Source organism: Prionailurus viverrinus, chromosome D3 (assembly GCF_022837055.1).
Source record: "Prionailurus viverrinus isolate Anna chromosome D3, UM_Priviv_1.0, whole genome shotgun sequence".
In the NCBI taxonomy this organism is placed as follows: domain Eukaryota; kingdom Metazoa; phylum Chordata; class Mammalia; order Carnivora; family Felidae; genus Prionailurus; species Prionailurus viverrinus.
This window is the reverse complement of record NC_062572.1, coordinates 33,991,288-34,013,500: the sequence shown is the minus strand read 5'-3', so window position 1 is coordinate 34,013,500 and position 22,213 is coordinate 33,991,288. Positions and strand designations below refer to the sequence as shown.

At 42.3% G+C, this 22,213-nt stretch overlaps 1 protein-coding gene across 6 annotated transcripts in view; it reads left to right on the top strand.

Annotated features, from left to right (window-relative positions):
- Positions 1 to 22,213, top strand: part of GNAL (G protein subunit alpha L) — a 153,043-nt gene that overhangs the window by 108,692 nt on the left and 22,138 nt on the right. For all 6 annotated transcript variants that reach the window (XM_047827270.1, XM_047827274.1, XM_047827272.1 and 3 more), the window contains one exon: positions 2,029 to 2,126. In XM_047827270.1, coding sequence (XP_047683226.1) covers positions 2,029 to 2,126 — 98 coding nt within the window. The remainder of the gene's footprint in view (positions 1 to 2,028; positions 2,127 to 22,213) is intronic.

The following is a 22,213-nucleotide window of genomic DNA, read 5'->3' as shown; positions in this document are numbered from 1 at the left end:
AGTCGGGCTCTGTGCTGACAGCTCGGAGCCTGGAGCCTGCTGTGTCTCCCTCTCTGTCTGTTCCTCCCCCTGCTCTCACTCTGTCTCTCAAAAATGGACAAACGTTAAAAAAAATAAAAGTAAACATGGAGAATCCAGGCTCTATGTCGATCTCTAGCTCTGTTCTAGTCCGACATCTTTGGTCACCAATTAGGAAGCTGAAACAAAGAGACTTGTTTTTGTGTTCATCTGGTGTTGTCCAGATCATCGGCTTTAAAACCACAGTGCCCGCGATTCCTGTTCTGCTACTGCTATGAACACGGACCTCAGAAATCCTGTATCTTGGTTCGTGATGCAAGCACTGCTTTGTAATTCTGTCTCAGAGGCTTCAGCTCAGACTGCTGACAGAAAAAAATGATTCTGACACTTGATAAAGACAGTCAGGAACTTTATTCAAGCGACTGTTGCACTTGGGGTTTGCAGGAGGGGGAGAGAGATGGGGCTTAACTCCGAATAGCACCATGACATGGGAGTTATCACTGTCTTCCAAGACCAGACCGTCTTGACAATATCAAGTAGAGTAGTTTTCATTTGGGGTGTGTGTGTGTGTGTCTTCATATGGCTCTTAGAATGAAAAAAAAATTCTAAGGATACTGATAAAAACTCCGTCAGTGGAGTGACAACAGCAGTGGTGGGAGACACCAGAAGGAACCACAAATCGAGGGAGATAAAAATTGAGAGGTTCAGCATCTCTCCTTCATATGGAGTTCCCCTTCGTTGTCAGCTGTGGATAGTTTGGATTTGTTAATGACAACAGGCAGCCAGACAGATGACACGTGTAAAGATGTGGCAAACCTTTAAAGATTGTTCCTGATTCTAGGCAGTCAGAACCTCATGAAGCTTAAGCTCAGGGCCCCTCAGTCCTACTGCCCCTTCTAGGGTTTTGTACTGAATTGCGTACTCATGATTTTATCTTCTTTTTTCAAAGAGGCCCCCACAGTACTTGGATCCGCCCTTGTAAGGAATTGTGAATCTCCAACAAAAGAACCAGCCCGTTATTTTTTTTTTTTCTCCAAAAAATCAATGCTGATTCTTAGAGAACATGGCAGCCACAGTGAACATAAGGCATCAGAAGTCCCAGACCCTTTCGTGCAGATCAGAGATGGAATTGGGTGCTGCCTAGGGCTGCCGGGAAGGGCTGATGACTGATGTGGGAAGGGATATAAATATGCTAATGAACGGGTTTGTGAAATTTTACATAACTTCTTTTATATTTAGCAGCTGATGTGTTGTCATTTGGTTCCATAGCACTGCTAATTTAATTTGGGTAATTTTGGAAATAAGAATTCATAAAGCCACCTCTTACTTCGAGAGAAGGAAAGTTCTTGGCCTCCTTTTCAGGGAGGGTGCTCCTTGCCGTAATGGATGAAGTTGAGCTTTGCGCTCACATGGGCTTGAGGGAACCAAAATCACAGTTCAACATTTAACTCACAGTTTTAAAAAATGCCAAAAAGCGGTGAATTAGCATCCCCGAAGAGTGAAATTTTAAAGGTTTCCTTCTGGTGTACCTAATGCTTCTGGGCCGAATTTGACCCATCTGTTCAGTCAGGCCCATTCCTAATCATGGCTCAGCAGTTAACACAAACTTATCATTGTAATAGGCATGATTTTTCATTGCTGAAGTGGCATTACCACTAGACAGGTGACTAAGTACTAAAAACCTTAAAATTATTCTTAAAATGGCTGTCGTATGTATAGTTGGTGAATGCCAGAAAATTACTTTTGACTTGTAATTTTCATTTGGGGGAACTTCCTGGAACAACAAGAATGTGTGACCTGTTGATGTGAGCGATGATCACAGAGGTGCATGTTTTCGTCACGCTGATCGCAAGCCCTGTGTGGTGTATATGGCGTGTAACATCGACTCCCTCAAAGAAAACGGTTCATGCGCTACCTGCAAAAATTGTTTTGGCAGTTTCTTTTTACTTTTACCTTTTGAAAAGATGATAACACATGTGCTTTCTTCTTTGTAACTTTTTCCGATTTTAGGAATTCTTTGATCACGTGAAGAAGCTTTGGGACGATGAAGGCGTGAAGGCGTGCTTTGAGAGGTCCAACGAATACCAGCTGATAGACTGCGCACAATAGTAAGTCAGCTTCTGATCAAGGCCTGGCCTGTCTGAAGCTCCCCTTGCACCCACAGTTCGCTGCCCTCCCAGGGTCGATGATGTCTCTTCAGTGCCAGGAACAAAGCATTAACATCTTACTACAGAAATCAGCTTTTAAAGTGGCACACATTGGGTGGATGGAAAACTAAAAACCCAATAGGAATCAGAAGCAGGTGTATTCATTTTACCCTGATCAGTGTTTTTAGTTCTGTTCATTTTTTTGCTTTCTATAAAATTACAGGTATTTCCATAAATTAGACTGCACTTAGATATTCACTGTTATATATTCATTTTGGAGCAGGGCCCCCAAATTAAATTTTAAAATAATATCAGGGCACCTAGGTGGCACAGTCCATTGAGCATGTGACTTTGGCTCAGGTCATGATGTCATGGTTCGTGAGTTCGAGCCCCACATCAGGCTCTCTGCTGTCAGTGCAGAGCCCGCTTCGGATCCTCTGCCCCCCTCTCTCTCTGCCCCTCCCCTGCTCACATTCTCTCTCTCAAAAATAAATAAAACATTTTTTAAAAATACTAATAAATAGGGGCGCCTGGGTGGCACAGTTGGTTGAGCGTCCGACTTCAGCCAGGTCACGATCTCGCGGTCCGTGAGTTCGAGCCCCGCATCGGGCTCTGGGCTGACGGCTCAGAGCCTGGAGCCTGCTTCCGATTCTGTGTCTCCCTCTCTCTCTGCCCCTCCCCCGTTCATGCTCTGTCTCTCTCTGTCCCAAAAATAAATAAATGTTGAAAAAAAAAAAAATTTAAAAAAAAAAAAAAAAAAAAAAAAAAAATACTAATAAATAAAATATCGACATCTGCAGTTGTGCCCAAGCTCTCACTTAAAGTACTAAGTGATCATCTTATACAGTCAGAAGTAGACTAGAACCTTGAAAGTAGGTGGTAATTAATATAGTAAGTAAAGACTTGATGAAAAAAATGTAAGAAGAGAAACAAGAAATAAGGAAAGGGGGGGCGCCTGGGTGGCTCAGTTGGGTAAGCATCCGACTTCGGCTCAGGTCATGATCTCACAGTTTGCGAGTTCAAGCCCCGCATCAGACTCTGTGCTGATAGCTTGGAGCCTGGAGCCTGCTTTGGATTCTGTGTCTCCCTCTCTCTGCTCCTCCCCCACTCATGCTTGTGTGCGCGCGCTCTCTCTCTCTTCTCTCTCCCTCTCTCAGAAATAAAGAAACTTAAAAAAAAAAAGAAAGAAAGAAAGAAGGAAGGAAAATACTGGTGCCTAGGCTGGCTCACTGTTTTTCCCTGAAATGCTCATTTTCCTATTTCATTTTGCTATTTTAGCCTCATTCTATATCTGTTAGTCAATAACGGGCCTGAGAAGAATGTTAATCAAGAAGCTCTAGATATGTTTGCTATTTTGATAAAAACTGTATTTAAAGTTGTTTTATATAACTCTTGGGGCAGCAAGAAATGAGTGCTTTTACATTTTAAGTCTGTAAACTCTAAAACTTCATAAGTGTGGAAGAGATTTCATGAGCATACAATCTGGGAATTCACAATATTTATTACCCACCAATGGAGCTACGCCCTGAATACTGATTTCAAGGAGAGGGTAGTTGTGTGGCCGCCCATAGGAGTTCAGGCAGCATCATCTTGTGACGGACACTGAGAGAAACCAATAAAAAGGGCCCAAGGAGAGGTGCTGGGTGTGTCCCAGACAGGGACGGGAAGCCAGTCTGAAGGCAGATGGGTAATGGAAGAGTAGCCATAAACAGATGAGAGAGGTCAGTGGAGCCAAGTGCCAAGGTCATGCCAAGGAACTTGGATTTTCCTCCAAATGCAGTGAGTGAAAGTCGACTCAGTAAGTGACGTTGTCAGGGTCACTCTGACTGCTGTGTGGAGAATTAAAAGAGGAAACAAGGACCCGAGTGGGATGCCTCGGGTCGTGGAGGCAAGCCCTGGGGCACAAACGGGCAGATCTAGATGGTGGGTCAGAATGCAGGAGGTGGAGGAAAGTGGGGATCAAGGATGACAACAGGATAGGTCATGGTGCCATTTATTGAGATGGAGGAACCTGGGATGTATTATGGGAGGAGAGGGGACAGTATCGAGCGCCGGTTTGAAGAAATTAAGTTAGCGATCCCAAAGGCAATAACCGAGGGGAAAGATGAAGCAGGAGCCTGGAGCTCACAATTGAGACTGGCAGGGTATATAGAGGAGAGGGTCCTGGACATGGAAATTCAATCCTCAGAGGTTGGTTTCAGGAAGAGGAGGAGCCTAAAACCACATCTGAGAAGTAGATGGAGAGGGAGTCCTTTAGAGGACGGAAGAGGATCTTGGGGTTGAGATGGGGGAGGATTGATGGCGTTACACTTTACATAACTTCCTTCTTACGATGACCAAGAACTGGCTCACCCCCCACCACAGTCCACAAGCAGGTGGTCCTCAAGCATTTGGTGAGCAGCAGGTACATCTAGGGAGCGGTCTCGGCATGGCACACACCTGTTGCATACACCCTGAGGTGAGCATTAATGACCCTCCACTGTATATACTAAAGAAACCCTTCACTGATTGAAATTTTTCATGAACTAGAAAAGTATTTAAAATTCCTCTTCTTCAAGTCCTGCCTTAAATCAACATTCCCTTTTCAAATTGGTGTGCCACTTAGTTTACATTGGTGAATACATCACTGTGGTTTTTCTCAAGTCGTGTGGTACGTTTAGACTGGTTTAGATTTGGGTGTGGAGTGGGGCAAGCTTCCCAGGGGAGCTCGGACTCACCCTGGGAGGGTCTCAGGAGGCACTCCACTTCCCAAAGGGCCTCTATCTTTCCTTCCAGCTCTCACTCGCTCTTTCTCGAACATATCATCTCAGAGTCATGTAAAGGCCATGGCAGTGTTAGACAGATGGAAAGACTATCTGAAGTCAATGCTAGCAATGGGAATTTCAAGCACAGCTCAAAATAATTTTAAAATTCACATACGTTGGCATTTAAAGTTGATGTGAATATGTGCTTTATCATCGTTTTCCCGTATTTCTTGAGCAGGGACATCATGAGCAAACACCACAGTGCTACTCAGTGTCAAGTTAGGAATTTCTCTTTCTTAAAAAAAAGAGAAACTGGGGCGCCCGGGTGGCTCAGTTGGTGAAGCGTCCACCTTCAGCTCAGGTCATGATCTTGCGGTCCGTGAGCTCGAGCCCTGCATGGGGCTCTGTGCTGACAGCTCAGAGCCTGGAGCCTGCTTCAGATTCTGTGTCTCCCTCTCTCTCTCTCTCTCTCTGCCCATCCCCCCTCTCGCGCTCTGTCTCTCTCTCTCTTTCTCAAAAATAAACATTTAATTTTTTTTAAAGAGACACAGACAACTTAGTCTTCTACTACTCCAGGAATAAAAATCATGACTTAATTTAAGGTAAAATATGCAAATATAATTTTTTTAAAAGGAAGAAGTAGAGCCTTGACAAGAGGCAGGATTCAGATCTCAGCTCTGCCACCGACCATTGTGTGAGACTCTGTGAGACTCATGGGAACAGACATGGGTCCCATTCTCATTCAGTTCCCATAGGATTAAATAGGTATATACCAAAGTCCTCTAAATGGTGCTTGGCACATGGGTGAGCCCCACATAAGCTCCTGATGTTTTGTCACCAGCATGGAAGCTGAAGTCCAGAGAGGTAAACTAAGGCACTTAAGATCACAGTTTCCGAGAAACAGGTGGCACACAGCCACGACCTTCAGTCCCGTCCTTTCAGATTACTGAGAGCCATGGCACAAAGTGCTTGTGCGTGAGGTCAAGACTCCAGGCTCGTCAGGAATGAGGCACCAGTGCTTCATTATGCTTTCTTGACTCGGGGCCTGGCAGAATCACAGGAAGCGATTCCCCCTCTAGACCTCACTAATCCTAACTTCTCCAACATTGCTTCCTTTATCTATTTTAATGCATGTGGGAATCCAGACGGATCAATACCCTTTGTCTCTTTTTTTTTTTTTTAATTTTTTTTTCCCAACGTTTTTATTTATTTTTGGGACAGAGAGAGACAGAGCATGAACGGGGGAGGGGCAGAGAGAGAGGGAGACACAGAATCGGAAACAGGCTCCAGGCTCTGAGCCAGCAGCCCAGAACCTGACGCGGGGCTCGAACTCACGGACCTCGAGATCGTGACCTGGCTGAAGTCGGACGCTTAACCGACTGAGCCACCCAGGCGCCCCACCCTTTGTCTCTTAATAGCTGTTGCTTTTCGTCTAAACTCAGGTTTTGAGGTGGGGGTGAGGGATTTAAAATACAAGGAATATTTCAATAACATTGGTTAGACCCAACATACAGCTACCAAATTTCATGCTGCCAAATTAGATTTTAAGGAACAGAAGCTGGGGTGCCTGGGTGGCTCAGTCGGTTGAGCGTCCAACTTCGGCCCAGGTCATGATCTCACAGTCATGATCTCACAGTCTGTGAGTTCGAGCCCCGCATCGGGCTCTGTGCTGATGGCTCAGAATCTGAAGCCTGCTTCCGATTCTGTGTGTGTCTTTCTCTCTCTGCCCCTTCCCTGCTCATGCTCTGTCTCTCTCTGTCTCAAAAATAAATAAAAACATTAAGAAAAAAAAATTTTTTTTAAAAAAAAGGAACAGAAGCTGCCTTTATCAGCCATGCCCATCCCTCCAATAAAAAAAAAGACATTTCAGCATCAAAACAATGAAGGGACATGATCTCAGGAAATCCCTGGGACGATGATCCTCAGGTCATCTTGTCCAACCCACCTTTTAATTCCTCAAGGAATGTGTCTTATTCATCCTTAAATGCCCAGCCCTTCGGTGAATATTGTTTCATTAAGTCGCTGCTCAGTAGGGGCTATTTGAAATAAATAAGTTAGCAAAACAGGAGCCTGGTGTTCACTATGGTACTGATAGGAAAAGCAGGCCTGTCCCTTTAAACATACGCACCCTACCCCGGATTCAGGCTCCGTGGCCTCCTTCTTCCCCCTTGTAGATCCCCAGTGTTCTGACGCATTTTCTTTTTCCCTCTCGTTAAAATTGCTCAGAGAAAATATAGAACTTATATCTTGGTGGAAATTGAAGTCACTGTGTTACCTGGCTCAGCAGAATTGTATTTTGAACGTTCATGCTTGTTATGAAGGGAATAATTCTCAGCCCGGTTAAAGTAACCTCTTCCGTGGCAAAAACCCTGGGAATATTTTGGGGGAAGAGGTGCTTGTCAGTGCTGCTGAAATTCTGTTAAGGCCGAGCTGCCGGTGAGGAATCTGGGAAGAGTCTGGCGGTTCCTTAAAAGCTTAAACACAGAGGTAGCCGGCAGTTCCACTCCTGGGTATTTACTCAGAATTAAAAACATACGTCCTCACAAAAACTCACACACAGATATTCATGGCAGCATTACTCACAATAGCTAAAAAGTGCAAACAACCCAATTGTCCCTCAAGTGATGCACAAAACCTGATGCATCACACAACAAAATATCATGTGGAATAAATAGGAATGAAACGTTGATTCATGAGACAGCATAAATGAACCTTGAAGACATTCTATTAAGTGAAAGAAGTCAGACACAAAAGGGCACATATGATACGATTCGGTTTACATGAAACATCCAGAACAGGCAAATCCACAGAAACAGAAAGTAGGTTAGTGATTGCCAAGGGCCTGGGGAAGGGGTAATTGAGAGGGACTGCTACTGGGTATAGAATTTATTTGGGGGACAATGGGAATATCCTGGAATAGTATTGATAGTTGCACAACCTTGTGACTGTGCTAAAAACCACTGAATTGTATAATCAAAATGGTGAATTCTATGTTATATGAAATGTATGTTATGTGGGTTATATTGAATCTAAAAAAAAGAAAGATTGTGGAGGTGGGAGGGATTCAGGGCAGGAAAGGCAAAGGGAACACTCGTCAAGATTGGCCAGGGAACAGTCTCCTCGATGAGCCAGGGGTCCTCTTGTCAACATCAGATGAAAGTCTACACATGAGCTTACAAGGCCTACTTTTTAGAAGACCTCTGTCAATCACAAATGCATGCCACACTCCAGTTCTGCAAACACATATGAGCAAATGGGAGCCCCCAAATTATAAAGTGCCTATGGTATAAAAACAAAAAAAAAAGCTATGATGATCTATATTATGCTATTTGGCATGCAAAGAGTAGAAACTTGCTCAGGCTTCTTCAAAAAGAGGGGAATTTGTTCTGAGTTTCTCTTGGAAACCACTGTTGAGTCAAAGATGCTGTGGGGACCAGCTCTTCTGTTCCTGCTGTGTGGACATTTCAGCTTGGCTTTGCTCCTAATGGCAGGTCCACTCTGCAGCTGCAGGCCAGGTCCCAGAGGAAGCAGAGAGATCAGCTTTGTTAAAAGGGAGACAGCCTGCGTCTGGCCATGATCCCAGCCTGCTCACATGGTGGCCCCACCTGCTGTCTGTCCCTGGGCGGTCAGTGGCCACACCCACATCCCTGAGCAGAGGCTGCGGTAAGGCAGGGCAACCAGGCTGCACTGTCTAACGCCAGGACAGACCGATTTGGCTAGAGGATTGTGGGAACAGTCATCATAACCGAGCATTAAGTATTGTACTTTGGGTAAAAATGAATGTCTTTGAAGCACCAAGCAAGCCGTACAAATAACTAGAGATTATATTTTATACAGAATTGCCCAGTTCCCACTGTGAAAATTAAAAGACAATCTCTCCTGCATTATCCCCCAAAATGCATTTCCTCTAAGTCCTAATAATAAGTGATTATGTAGCCATGGAAACAGCTATTTTGGGAGAAAGCAAATCAGAGAAAATTGGATCTTTAGAACAGGTTTATAAAATCAGACTTCGCTTAATGTAGCTTGAAACTCTGTTGCTCAGTGCAGGTCCCAGTGCTTTGTACTGATTGTTTACATGATAAGCACCTCTGGGAGTGCATCCATTTGAATAATGGGTTTTAGAATACTCTCGGAGAGAATATTCCAGAAAAAAAGGAAAGAATTGCAAGAAAGGTACAGTGATTTTCTGCTATGCCCCTGTCTGCCTTTGGCCATCTCTCAGGAGTCTTGGGGACCACACTGACCACATTGACCACATTTACTCTCTAGGACTGATTTTGTTTTCATGGCTCCCAAGTCCCCAGATTTAAGCTTTCAGGACAATCAGGAAATTATTAGCAAACATGAAGTCTCAGCTGCAAAGCTGTTTTGTTTTTTTTTTTAATTTTTTTTTTCAACGTTTATTTATTTTTGGGACAGAGAGAGACAGAGCATGAACGGGGGAAGGGCAGAGAGAGAGGGAGACACAGAGTCGGAAACAGGCTCCAGGCTCTGAGCCAGCAGCCCAGAACCTGACGCGGGGCTCGAACTCACGGACCGCGAGATTGTGACCTGGCTGAAGTCGGACGCTTAATCGACTGTGCCACCCAGGCGCCCCAAAGCTGTTTTTTTGAGGTCATCTTCAAGTCAACGAAACTGTAATTTAAAATGTCCATGTTACTACACCCTGTTGAATCCATTGAATATATAATCAACCAACTGGGTGCACCTACACATTGTCCTTAACACTCACGTTGATCTTTATTTCTAGCCAAATGTATTGTCAGATTCATTTTCTTGATCTGCAGAATTGGATACGTTCCTTTTATGGGCAGTACCTACACATTATCCTTAACACTCATGTTGATCTTTGTTTCTAGCCAAATGTATTGTCAGATTCATTTTCTTGATCTGCAGAATTGGACACGTTCCTTTTATGGGCAGTACAGTCCATTTCTTGTGGGTATGAAGCATGGCGTCAGTGGCAGGACAAAGTAGATGGACCAAATACCCCAGAGTCAGTCGGTCAGCCCCTGGTTGTTTCCATTTTCTTCCGTGCCCGTTTGGAAACCCTGTCCTGAGAAGGAATTTTTAAGAGGGCTTGCTTAACACCAGGGCTTCTGTGTGAGTAGGAAGCCTGCACTTCTTCTGTGTCTCCTTTTCACACTCACCTGATACACACGCACGACACTGCTCACAGCAGATGTGTGGGGTGTTTTCCCACACCAAGTGATTCCCCACGACACCAGCTGGGTGTCCTACAATTTAACTCAGTGCAGATGCTGTCTACCCCGAGACCGCGTCAGATCCCACAGGTTGTGGGCTCAGTCCCATGAGGCTGCCCCCGACTTCAGACGCCAGTCTCAAGTGATAGGTCTCCAGGTTATCTATAGCTTCTGCTCTACTACTGACGACTCACAGAACTCAAGGTCACTTACTTACATTTACTGGTTAATAAAAGGAAGTGATAAAGGATATACATGGACAGCCACACGAGGAGATGCACAGGGCGAGGTCTGGGAGGGTCTCGAGCACAGGAGCTTCTGTTGCCATAGAATTGGGATGTGTCACCCTCCCGGTACATGCATGTGTTCACCAACCTCTCCAGACCTTGTACTTTGGGATTTTTATGGAGGCTTCACCATGTAGGCATGAACTGTCCTTAACTCCAGCCGCTCTTCCCTTCCTGGAGGATGAGGTAGGCAGGAGCTGAAGCCAAGCTTCTAGTCATGGCTTGGTCCTTCTGGTGACCAGCCCCATCAGGGAGCCCACCCAGAGTCGCCTCATTGAAACAAAAGACACTCCTATCACACGGGAAGGTACAAGGGATTTAGGAGCGCAGTGTTAAGAACGGGGGCCCATGACCAAATATTAGAATGGAAAATGCTCCCAGTGCTCTTACCACTCAGGAATTTACAAGAGTTTCAAAAGCTCTGTGCCAGGTATCAGGATCAGAGATCCTGACTATCTCACATGTGTAAACAAATGTTTGAAATCTTTCAGGAAAACTACTCCCGTGAGTGGAGGATCCTAGTCGGTTCCCCTGCATCATCTCATTGAATCTTCAGGCTTCTTATAAAGAGAGGATGCTGAGATGGGGCTCCAAGTCCTGTCCCTTCCGGCACATCACAGTAGTTTCTGGTGTTTCCCATTCAGTAGATATTGTTAGATTCATTTTGAAGCTGTGAAGATCAAGCCTTTGAACTATATATGATAAAAAAAAAAAAGTGTTATAATAATGTTTTTCCTGCTATAGCTGTATGTCCCCAATTATTTCTAGAAATAGGACTTTTGTGAAACAGTGTCCTGTGAGAGGTGCCAGTAGTGAAGAGGGGGTCAGCAGCAATGAGGAGCCTCGCAACACCCTTAACCTCTCTCCCGTGCTCCTTTGCGGTGGCTCAGTGAGTGCCAAGAAACACTCCCGGGGCCCACTTTAAAGACTAAGGCCAGGGGCGCCTGGGTGGCTCAGTCGGTTAAGCGTCTGACTTCAGCTTAGGTCACGATCTCGCGGTCTGTGAGTTCGAGCCCCGCGTCAGGCTCTGGGCTGATGGCTCAGAGCCTGGAGCCTGTTTCCGATTCTGTGTCTCCCTCTCTCTCTGCCCCTCCCCCGTTCATGCTCTGTCTGTCTCTGTCTCAAAAATAAATAAACATTAAAAAAAAATTTTTTTTTTTTAAATAAAGACTAAGACCAGCTTCCAAAGCTGTAACAGCAGGACCAAAGGCAACTTGCATCAAATACCAACTCCAAGTGGCATTTTATTAGAATAACTGTATCAAACCAAAGTGGTAATTTTTTTTATTTATTTTTTATTTTTTTTTAACGTTTATTTATTTTTGAGACAGAGACAGAGCATGAACAGGGGAGGAGCAGAGAGAGAGGGAGACACAGAATCCGAAACAGGCTCCAGGCTCCGAGCTGTCAGCACAGAGCCCGACGCAGGGCTCAAACTCACGGACCGTGAGATCATGACCTGAGCCGAAGTCGGACACTTAACAGACCGAGCCACCCAGGCGCCCCACCAAAGTGGTATTTTATTAGAGTGAAAGTTATTTTAGATGTTCACCTTGATAACACTTACTTATCCTAAGATCTATGTGGCCATTTTGATAAAAACGAAATTGAAACTCAGTGCACATAGATGACCGTTGAATCTTTCACGAGGGCTCAACATCCAGTTTCTTCCTGCTGGGGGCAGGGTGTTTGGAAACGCTCTGGTTTATGCAGATGAGTAATAACAAATAGTAGCAAAAATAAGGGTTTTTTTTTTTTTTTTGCTCTGTAATCACAAGAAACATTTTAAGTTAAATTATGCTGCATGTGAAAAGGAGAAGAGCAAGAAATTCTCTTCCAAATTGAATTCCGAATAGCCCACTCACACTTCTAAAAAGTGTCTGATAGACACTTAAGTTCTTAGATCTTTAAATTTTTTAATGCACAGATACAGTATTTAAGACAGAAATCTATTCTGTGCCACATTTTCACCTGTGACAGTTGCCGTGTGATGAGAGCCCGGGCTCCCCTGTGGGCTGGACCTCTCTGCAGCAGGGAGCTGCCTCGTCTGTGCCTCACGGGGACCTACCTTCATGGTTACACTGCTGGAGAGGTGCTGTGCCGTCTACACAACGGCCAGTGCACTGCCACAGCCCCTCTCCCAGCACAGCAGCACATCTGCAAGAAGTTGAAAATGTGTGCAGAATAGCTTGGTGAGGGATGGGGTCACACAGGTGTTCACATGTATCAAAACTCAGCAAATGTGCACTCAAGATTTGTGTTTCTTTCAACCTAAATTTTACATCAACAGAAAAAAATTGTGAATAAATGCTGATCTGTAGACAAAAATCTGCATGCTGAAGTATTTAGGAGGAAGCGAACTGATGTCTGCAATTTCTTTGAAATGTATCAAAAATAAGAGATAGATGATTTTTTAAGTATGGTAAAATGGTAATCGCAAAATCTAGATGGTGGGTACTCAAGCATCCACTATGAAATTATTTCAGGTTGTATGTTTGAAACGTTTCACAGTGAAATGTAGGGGGAGGAAAATACATGTGTACAGATGTGATCAGAAAACATAGAAAAAAATAAATTACATAGCAACACAGGTTAACACATCAGTGATACTGCATAAGTATAACATGCCACATAAGACATTTGCCTGTAAGAGGTTTTTATTGCAATTCTCTTAAGTATTTGATGAATTCTTTGAAATATTCCCAAGGAACCCAAGGACCTCAGATTGAAAACCACCAAATACAAGAATTAACAAAGTGTACAGCTTCAGAAAGACTTAGAGGTATGTCTTGTATTTCTAACCTTCAAAAGGTAGCTACAAAACAGCTCATAGTTATAGAAATTTACCATGTGGAGCACTATTCTGTGCAGGTTTCATAAGTTAACAAATTAATCCTCGTACTTATCCAAAGAGGAGGAAACAAAATCACCTAAGTTGACACAGGACTCTATCATGCCAGATTATTACTTGATTTATCCAGTATTTCAAATCTTAAACCTAAAGATGTAATGGGGTGCCTGGGTGGTTCAGTTGATTAAGCGTCTGACTTCGGCTCAGGTCATGATCTCGGCGTCTGTGAGTTCAAGCCCCTCGTTGGGGGCTCTGTGCTGACAGCTTGGAGCCTGGAGCCTGCTCCAGATTCTGTGTCTCCTTCTCTCTCTGCCCCTCCACGACTCACACTCTGTCTCTCAAAAGTAAATAAACATTAAAAAAAAAAAAAAACCCAAACCTAAAGATCTGAGAGATCTTTTGTCAAAAGTTCAAGTTCACACGTGTGTGCCAGACGTGGCCAGATGGTAAATTGTAAAAGTGATGAGGCCTGGCTCTAAGCTTATAAATAAGTGGATTTTCACAAGGGCACCCATTTTCTCGGATTCTGAAGCCACTCTCATTTACCTTCCATTTCCATCCAATTCCTATCATGAGTATGGTTTGCAAATGAAAGCCAGGATAGTTTTTTTTATAGAGGTCCTGGGGGTTCAAGAAAGGGAAAGACAACTCACCGAAGGGGGTACATATTTGTAAATCATGTATCTTATAAGGGACTTGGATCCAGAACATAGAAATAACTCCTACAGTTCAATAATAAATATAGAAATAACTTTAACATTGACACTTTTATCAGTTTTAGAAAGAGCCAAGGAGCAGAATAGACATTTCCCCAATAAGATATGTAAATGGCCAATAAACTCATGAGAAGACGCTCGGTAGCATTAGCCATTGAGAAATGCAAAGTAAAACCACCTCACAGCCACTGGGATGGCTATAATAGAAAAGCCAAATAAAAAACAAACGTTGGCAAGCATGTGGAGAAATTGGAACGCTCACATATTGCTGGTAGGAATATAAAATGGTAGGACTGCTTCCAAAAGCAGTCTGGCAGTTCCACAAAAAGTGAATCAAAGTTACCATATGACCCATCAGTTCCCCTCCCAGATATATATTCAAGAGAACTGAAAACACATCCATACTAAAACTTCAAGACAAATACTCATAACAGCATTATTCGTAAGAGCCAGAAAGTGGAAACAACCCAAATACCCATCAATTGGTGAATGGGTAAACATTATGAATGGGTCTATCCATACAATGGATGATTAGCTAGCTATAAAAAGGAATGAAGCACTGATCCAAGCTGCAACCTCGGTGAACCTTGAAAACACGATGCTAAGTGAAGGAAGGCAGACACAAAAGGCCACATGCTGTATGATTCCATTTATAGGAAATCCCCAGAATAGACCTCTAGAGACAGAAAGTAGATTAGGGTTGCATAGCGTTGAGGGAGGGTGAGGGGACCGATGAGGAGTGACTGACTAATGGGTACAAGGTTTCCCTTTGGAGTGATGAAAATGTCCTAAAAATAATCATGGAGATGGTTACACAACTCTGAATATGTGAAACACATTGAATTGTGCATTTCAAATGCACTTTATATTCAGATCCTCTGTTGCAACTAGCTTGTTAGATCTTAACTTGGACTCCTGAGTAAAATTCATTTGGAGACTGCTGATAATTTGAATTTCCTAATTTCAGGGCCTTTCTATTTAATTCCAAGGCAAGGGGGAGAGACTCCATCAAAAGTAGTGAACAATTGCTCTATAAAACTTCATATTCCTTTCCCTAAACAGTGAATTCCGGCATATCTGTGCGTTTGAATTGAGTGTGGTCACAGTAATTACGCTGTGGATAGTTTTCAGTATAAGACTCCTAACATTTCACATTTTGCATATTCTTACTTTTAAAATCCGTTTAAGAGAGGAAAGAGAGGAAAAAATGAAAAAGCAAAGCTACGGATTCAAAATATGATTCTCATGCTGAAAATATGTCTTAACTTCTCTAAAAAATAATCATCATGGAAATTGGCAGGTAATTTTACAAAAAGTTACTTCTGTGACATTTTGAATTATTCCTCTCCATGCAGGGCCTGATACAGTAACGTCTCATTAAATGTTTGTTGAATGAATAATAAACCTAACCACGTTTTAATTTTTTTATTTTTTATTTTTTATTTTTTTAATATATGAAATTTATTGTCAAATTGGTTTCCATACAACACCCAGTGCTCATCCCCAAAGATGCCCTCTTCAATGCCCATCTCCCACCCCCCATCAACCCTCAGCTTGTTCTCAGTTTTTAAGAGTCTCTTATGCTTTGGCTCTCTCTCCCACTCTAACCTCTTTATAACCACGTTTTTTAAAGTCTTCCTTGTGGATGGTTCGTGTGCCAGTTCGACTGCTCACATGGAATTATTGCATACATGCCACTGTGCCTGGAGCCATGCCTGCCTCATAGCAGGTGTTCAGAAAATAGTTGTTAAATGAATGGACTTTTATAACTTTCCTTTCTCTGTGTTCTGTACCATTCATAGCCTGCCATTCTCAGGTATACAGAATTGATTTTCCTGTAAAGCTCGGGTAAAGGCACGCTATCTGTTCATGACAGCATTATTCAACATAGCCAGAAAGTGGAAACAACACAAATGTCTGTCACGTGAATGGAGAAACAAAATGTGGTCTGTACATACGATGAACTATTACTCAGCCCTTAAAAGCATGAAATATTCATAGCTACTACCTCGTGGCCTCCTTTAGGGCAGACGTGTTCACTGTCTCAGAGAAAACTGTATATATCATGGCAGAACGTTGTAGAACTACTTCCCTCCACCCAGTAAACAACAAGAATGTGTTCACAGTATCAAGAAATTTAGTTAAAGCCTTTAAATTGGATTTAGCCAGTAAGGAAGCTGCCTTTTGACAATTTCACATTAAAGAAAGCCCTCAAAACAGGAAGAAAGGAAAAAGCCTTCCTTGAGATAGTGCATGGTGTCAGTGGTTAGAATTACATATCTTCTTTTACACCAGACCACATCGATCACATAATAATTAGAATGCATGATATCAATGAAAAGCTACCTTTCAAATCCAAGTTTATTCTATTATTATATTAGATTGAGGAAACCTAAGCACAAAGAGAATTTCCATTTGCTCACTAGCAGTTTTATTCATATAACAACAATTAAGTGGACAGTACGCCATTGTTTCTTAATCTATTTTATATTACTATGAATCTGGAATTAATATTTTGCATTAATGTGAATGTTCTGCATCATTTCTGGGAAGAAGAAATGAAAGAGTCTTCGTACCAAGCTACCTGAGGCAGGTGGTAACTGCTAAGAAAGAAATTACTTTGCTATACTTTGCCAAGATCCATGCAGGGACTAAATATATCTTCTTCTAAAATCTACGAGACTTAATAGGTCATTTGTGAAAAAAATTTTATTATCCTGCATTGAACATGTTAAAAACGTCTCAGATCTCTTTTCAGGTAAGAAACTCAGCGTCAGGTAAATGTAGATTGGAAGGGCCAATCCCATTTCTTCCTCTGACAAATGGTGTGGTCTGAACAAATCAGCATATACTTGGTCTCTGAAAATAGAGAGCCCACGGGGTACCCCTTCTCAGAAGGCTCCCCTCGTCCAGAAGTCCCTACTGCTCCTTTCTCCACCCTTGTTCAACCACATGCTTCCAGTTAGATTCTAAAGGTCAGCTTCCTTGCAAGGACCTGGGGCAGATAGTGGGACCCGCCAGGATGGTACCGTCACAGACACACCGTTGTGAGCTGCTGCAGAAAGGAAACCCTAGGATGCTTCCAGTGATCAGGAGCCATGTTGAATGCAATTTGTGTTGGTGTCCTTATTCTATTTCCTGTAAATGACTTGGAGGAATTCACAAAGTTTCAAACTGTAGCATAAGTTGCAATTCAGTTAGCTTTGAAAATTCTCCTTTAACCCCTAAACTACTCATAAAAATACATTTTCCTTTTCCTGCAGTATGCTAAGATTTACTATTAGGTCTTATGTTCCAGATGTTAATCTTGGCTGGGACTTATTATATTTAGGACATGGTTAATCATGTCCTGAGGCAGTCTGGTAGTTCCTGGAAAAGAAACCACCACATGTTGAACTTATCTTAATGGAAAAGCTCAGCCAGCACCTTGGTGCCCCAGTTGTGCAGAACCTTCCACGAGAAGAAACAGCGGGGGAAATAAATACCTCTGCTTTATGGAACATTAATACATGCATCGCGTTTGCTGATTACTTGTCTGCCATCCCTGAGCCATGAACTCACTAAATATTTTTGGGCACGAGCTGGAAGATTCTAGCCCAGCCCCATTGAAGATTATAGAACAAGAATGCATATCCATTATATTTTAGTTGAGGTATCTGGCACTTGATGGCTTAGTTCAAAACCATTTTAAAGTTAACACTTACAAGATATGTATCTATCTTTGGCTTACTTTAATTAAGCCACCAGTGTTCACTGTCTCAGAGAAAAATGAATCCTGTAATAGTACGTTGTAGTAGTATAGAAGCAACAAGAAATATTCTGCCTCGCCGTAGGGCTTTATACAATGTAAACAGAGGGTTAAAAAATAAATCATTTCTAGTAGGACTCCCTGAATTAAGTTATATTTGGTTTCTTTTCTTTATTTTGTTTTGGTTTTTGTTTTAGAGAAAGAGGAGCAGGGAAGCAGCAGAGAGAGAGAATCTCCTGCAGGTTTCACATTCAGCACAGAATCCGACTCAGGGCTCAGTCTCACAACCCTGAGACCATGACTTGAGTGGAAATCAAGAATTGGATGCTTAACCAACTGAGCCACCCAAGCGCCCCTGTATTTGGTTTCTAATATGGTTTTGCTTAACTAAAGATACCAGCTTAAACTACAGTCTTTATGTTCTGGCTCAAAAGCTGAATTGCAGCTTTTCCTTGACCAAAAGGAATTCCCAGGCTCAGCCTTGCAGGGGCACTAATGGCCAATGACTCCTTCCTTTTTGTATATTGTAGGGGTTGAACCAGAATTGAAAAGACTTCAAATGGTTCTCAGTATATGCGATTCCTTAGAACTAGTACTCTCTATTCTGTGGACATGAGTATTTTAAGTCACTTGACTTAAGTTTCATTTAACTGTGAGATGATGTGACTTAAAAGCTGTGTCACATGGCAGATCAGATCCAGCATTGATGAGGGATACGGGTGCGTCAACAGCACATACTGGTTCCCGGAAGCAGCAGTAAAGACCCACCCCCACCCCCACCACCTCCCCCTACTCAGTCCAAAATAGCCCTGGGGAAGCTCTCAGCTTCTGATGATCTGTTTACATTATACACACAGGGTGCACCAACAGGAAGACAAGAGAAGGTTTTAGTGTGCAACAAAATTCGCTGTCTTGTGTGCACATTAACGATTTTTTAACACGCAGGTTGTAAGCTTAATGCTCAAGTTTTTTTTAAAGTGATGTGAGAACAGCCACTTCCTGCAGAGTGGCCCCGCACGCAGCCTGGGCAGGCCACTGTGCCCCCCCTGCCCATTTGCCCTAGATCTGTAGCTGTGAAATTTCTTTCCATCCGACACTGGGTCTGCAGGACGACCTACCAGTGTCCCATTAGACAGCCAGGCAGTACTAGATATTACCGTGTGTTTCTATGCAGGGAAATAAGTTTTTCTTAAAAAGAAAAAAAAAAGCATAATAAAGATTTCTGGTGAAAGGGGGAACGGTGATTGGAAAGAGGAATATATTGCTTGTTTCACAGACAGAAAATATTTCAGGTCTTTGTTTTCCTTCTGTAGTTTAGTTTCTACTCATATTCTTGTCTCCCTCTGAGGCAGGAACCCCATCGAAGGAGTAGGTTTTCTTTCTACAGAACATTCTGTAAACGGAGGAGTAACACAAATAGACACAGACTGCCTTCTCTGTTTTTGCTGAATCTACTCCACATGTGCCCTGTGAGATCTGCAAACGTCCATCACAAATTGCTGGGAAAAGGACAATTTAGATAATACACGTTTTTCTCTTAGTAAATTGTACAGTGAATCTGTACAGACTGTTTCAGGATTTTTTTTTTAATGAAATTAAGCAGCCTATACCATTTCGGTCTGATTCTTTCACTCAAATTAAGGTTTTAAGATTTATTCATATGTTGAGTACGGTGATAGCTATTTATTTTCACTACTATATAGTATTCGATTATAAAAATACACCACAATTTATTTTTCTGTTCTGTTCATGGACAATTGGGTTGTTTCCAGTTTGGGCTATGACGAATAATGATGCTGTGAACATTTTGTTCTGTAATCTCGTATACAGGTACAAGAGTTTCTCTAGGGTGGATAATCAGATAAGGAATCGGTGCTTATAGGGGATGCATATTTTAACTTTATTAGATAATGCTATTTTTCCCAAGGAGATTATATCCACTGACAGTCCCAGGGAGAGTCTTCGTTGCTTTATATCTTTGCCAGAACACGCTATTTCGAGACTTTGCCTGAATTATTCTGAGGGATTTTTTTTTTTTTAATTTAGTGGTTTGGAACAGTCCTTCCTGGTGCCAAGACCTGATGCAGACCTTATTATCCACTGTTACGATCATAATTTCTCCCTTTCCAGTTTTATAAATGAAGAAATGAGGCCCAGCAAGGAGAGCTGATAGCACTGCTCAGGACAGAAAAAAAGAACCCCATGCTCCTTGCTCAGTCAGGACCACACTGCACGCCTCTCCCTCTGCTTTCCCATTGCTTCCTTTGCTGAGAAGGTCCAAAATCATCTTAAAATAAGACTGAACTAAAAAGAGTGTAGAGTTATGCTTTAACAAAACCCAAGCAGAAAAATTAATATTTAGAGATTACTTAAAAAAAAAAAAAGTACTGCCATTGATTTTTTTCTAAATCTAGATCTTTCTTTATTGCAAAGAGGACTGGGAAGGACTCTGGAGCCTCCCACCCAGTTCTCTGAACATCTAGGACAAGGTGATCATTGCTCCACTCGACACCAAAAGAAATCCTGGACTATCCTTAGAAAGCCAGGAGTATCTAGATTTAATTTCCAGCCTGTCATCACACGGGTAAGTTATTCAGTATAGAGAGGAAACACGAGCACCTCCACGTCAGTACAGTTGGTAGATCCCAAATTAGACCATCAGGACATAGGGAATTCGGGTACTCCTAAGAGTGTTAACTCCCTGCACCACCGTCGGGACTAATAATCTAGGCGTTACCAGCCTGTATGCACAGCAATGCAGAAGTCCACTCAAATGCAACTCTCCTGTTTCTAACTCTTCCTTGTACTCATTTTAAAACGTTGATATCACGTTAACATAGTTTGAGGTACCATGACTTTGCAATTTCCCAAGGTGTGAGGAGTCTCGGAGTTTTCAATTATAGCCGTGTTCCAAAATTAAAAGGTGATAGAAACAATTATATATATAATATATACAGTAATACGGTATATGTAATGTAGCCCTTAAAGTCACCAAGAAGATATATATCCAATGCCATGTTCTTTGAATGCATTCATACATTCAACAGGAATGTATTAAGCATCTGTGTGTCCCAGAGGTTGACTGGTACCAGGTCAAGAAACAAAATGTCACCATGGGAAAATCGGAAAGGACACACTGCTACTGAGATAATCACAGATACATACATAGGTACAATTGTGGGAAGTGAAGAGGAACTCTAAAAGAGAATTCAAGGCATAACGTTTCAACCCCCCTGGAAAACTACCTGTGAGGAGTAGGATTTTAACACGCACAATAAAATTATTTTCCATATATATTTAGTTCCTTCTTTTATTTTGGAATGTCTTTAGATTTAGCAAATGATTCTTTTCCAATGAACTCAAGCCGTAGGACCCGCTTAAATATCTCAAGTTTAGCCATTGGTATTGGTTCAAAGGAAGAAAGAAACAGAATAGGCCGTATGAACCAAATTAAAACATTTTTCTTCCCCATATTATGGTAAAAATAATTAGCTGGCTTGACTCACAGTTTTCTAGAGATATCTGTACTCTAATCAAAATTTTCTTAGAGTCCCTAAGAAGAAAGTTTCTACTTTGGATCTGGGTGTTATAAGGTACTGCAGAAGCTTTGACTAGTCCCACAATCGTACACTGTTTACAGAGGGTCCAGGACTTCCGATGTTGCGACTCAGGACTTTTCAACTTTACAATGATGTGAAAACAATACACATTCGGTAGAAACCATACTTGGAATTTGGATCTTCTCCCAGGTTAGCGATGTGCAGTAAAGCTCCTCGCAGTGACACAGCTCCCAGACAGCCACATGATCACAAGGATAATACCCTTGCAGCCATTCTGCAGCCATTGTGTATGTCTCTTTCAGTAGAGCATTCGGTCAATTACATGAGATACTCAATACTTGATTATAAAATAGGTTTTGTGTTAGATGATTTGGCCCAAATACAGGCTAATGGAGGTATTCTGAGCACGTTTAAGGCAGGCTCGACTAAGGTATGATGTTCAATACATTAGGTGTATTGGGGCACCTGGGTGGCTCGGTCGGTTGAGTGTTCGACTTCGACTCAGGCCATGATCTCACAGTTCATGGGTTCAAGCCCCATGTTGGGCTTTGTGCTGACAATGCAGAGTCTGCTTCAGATTCTGTCTGTCTGTCTGTCTCTCTCTCTCTCTCTCTCTCTCTCAAATAAATAAACACTTAAAAAATTTAAATAGGGTAGATGTATTAAATGCATTTTTTTCAACTTAGGGTATTTTCAACTTATGATGGGTTTATTGGGATATAGCACATCGTAAATCAAGGAAGGTCTGTATTCTTTCTTTACACCATGAATTGAGTCCAGAAGATTCCCATGTGCAGTCAGAATTGCCATAGGACAAAGGTTCCTTGATAATCTTACATAAACTCAAAATAATCTCCCCTTTCCTAGATACACAAAAAGAAAGCATGCTAGTCTGAAACAGACCCTGAAGGCTTACACCCTCAATGGAATGGAAA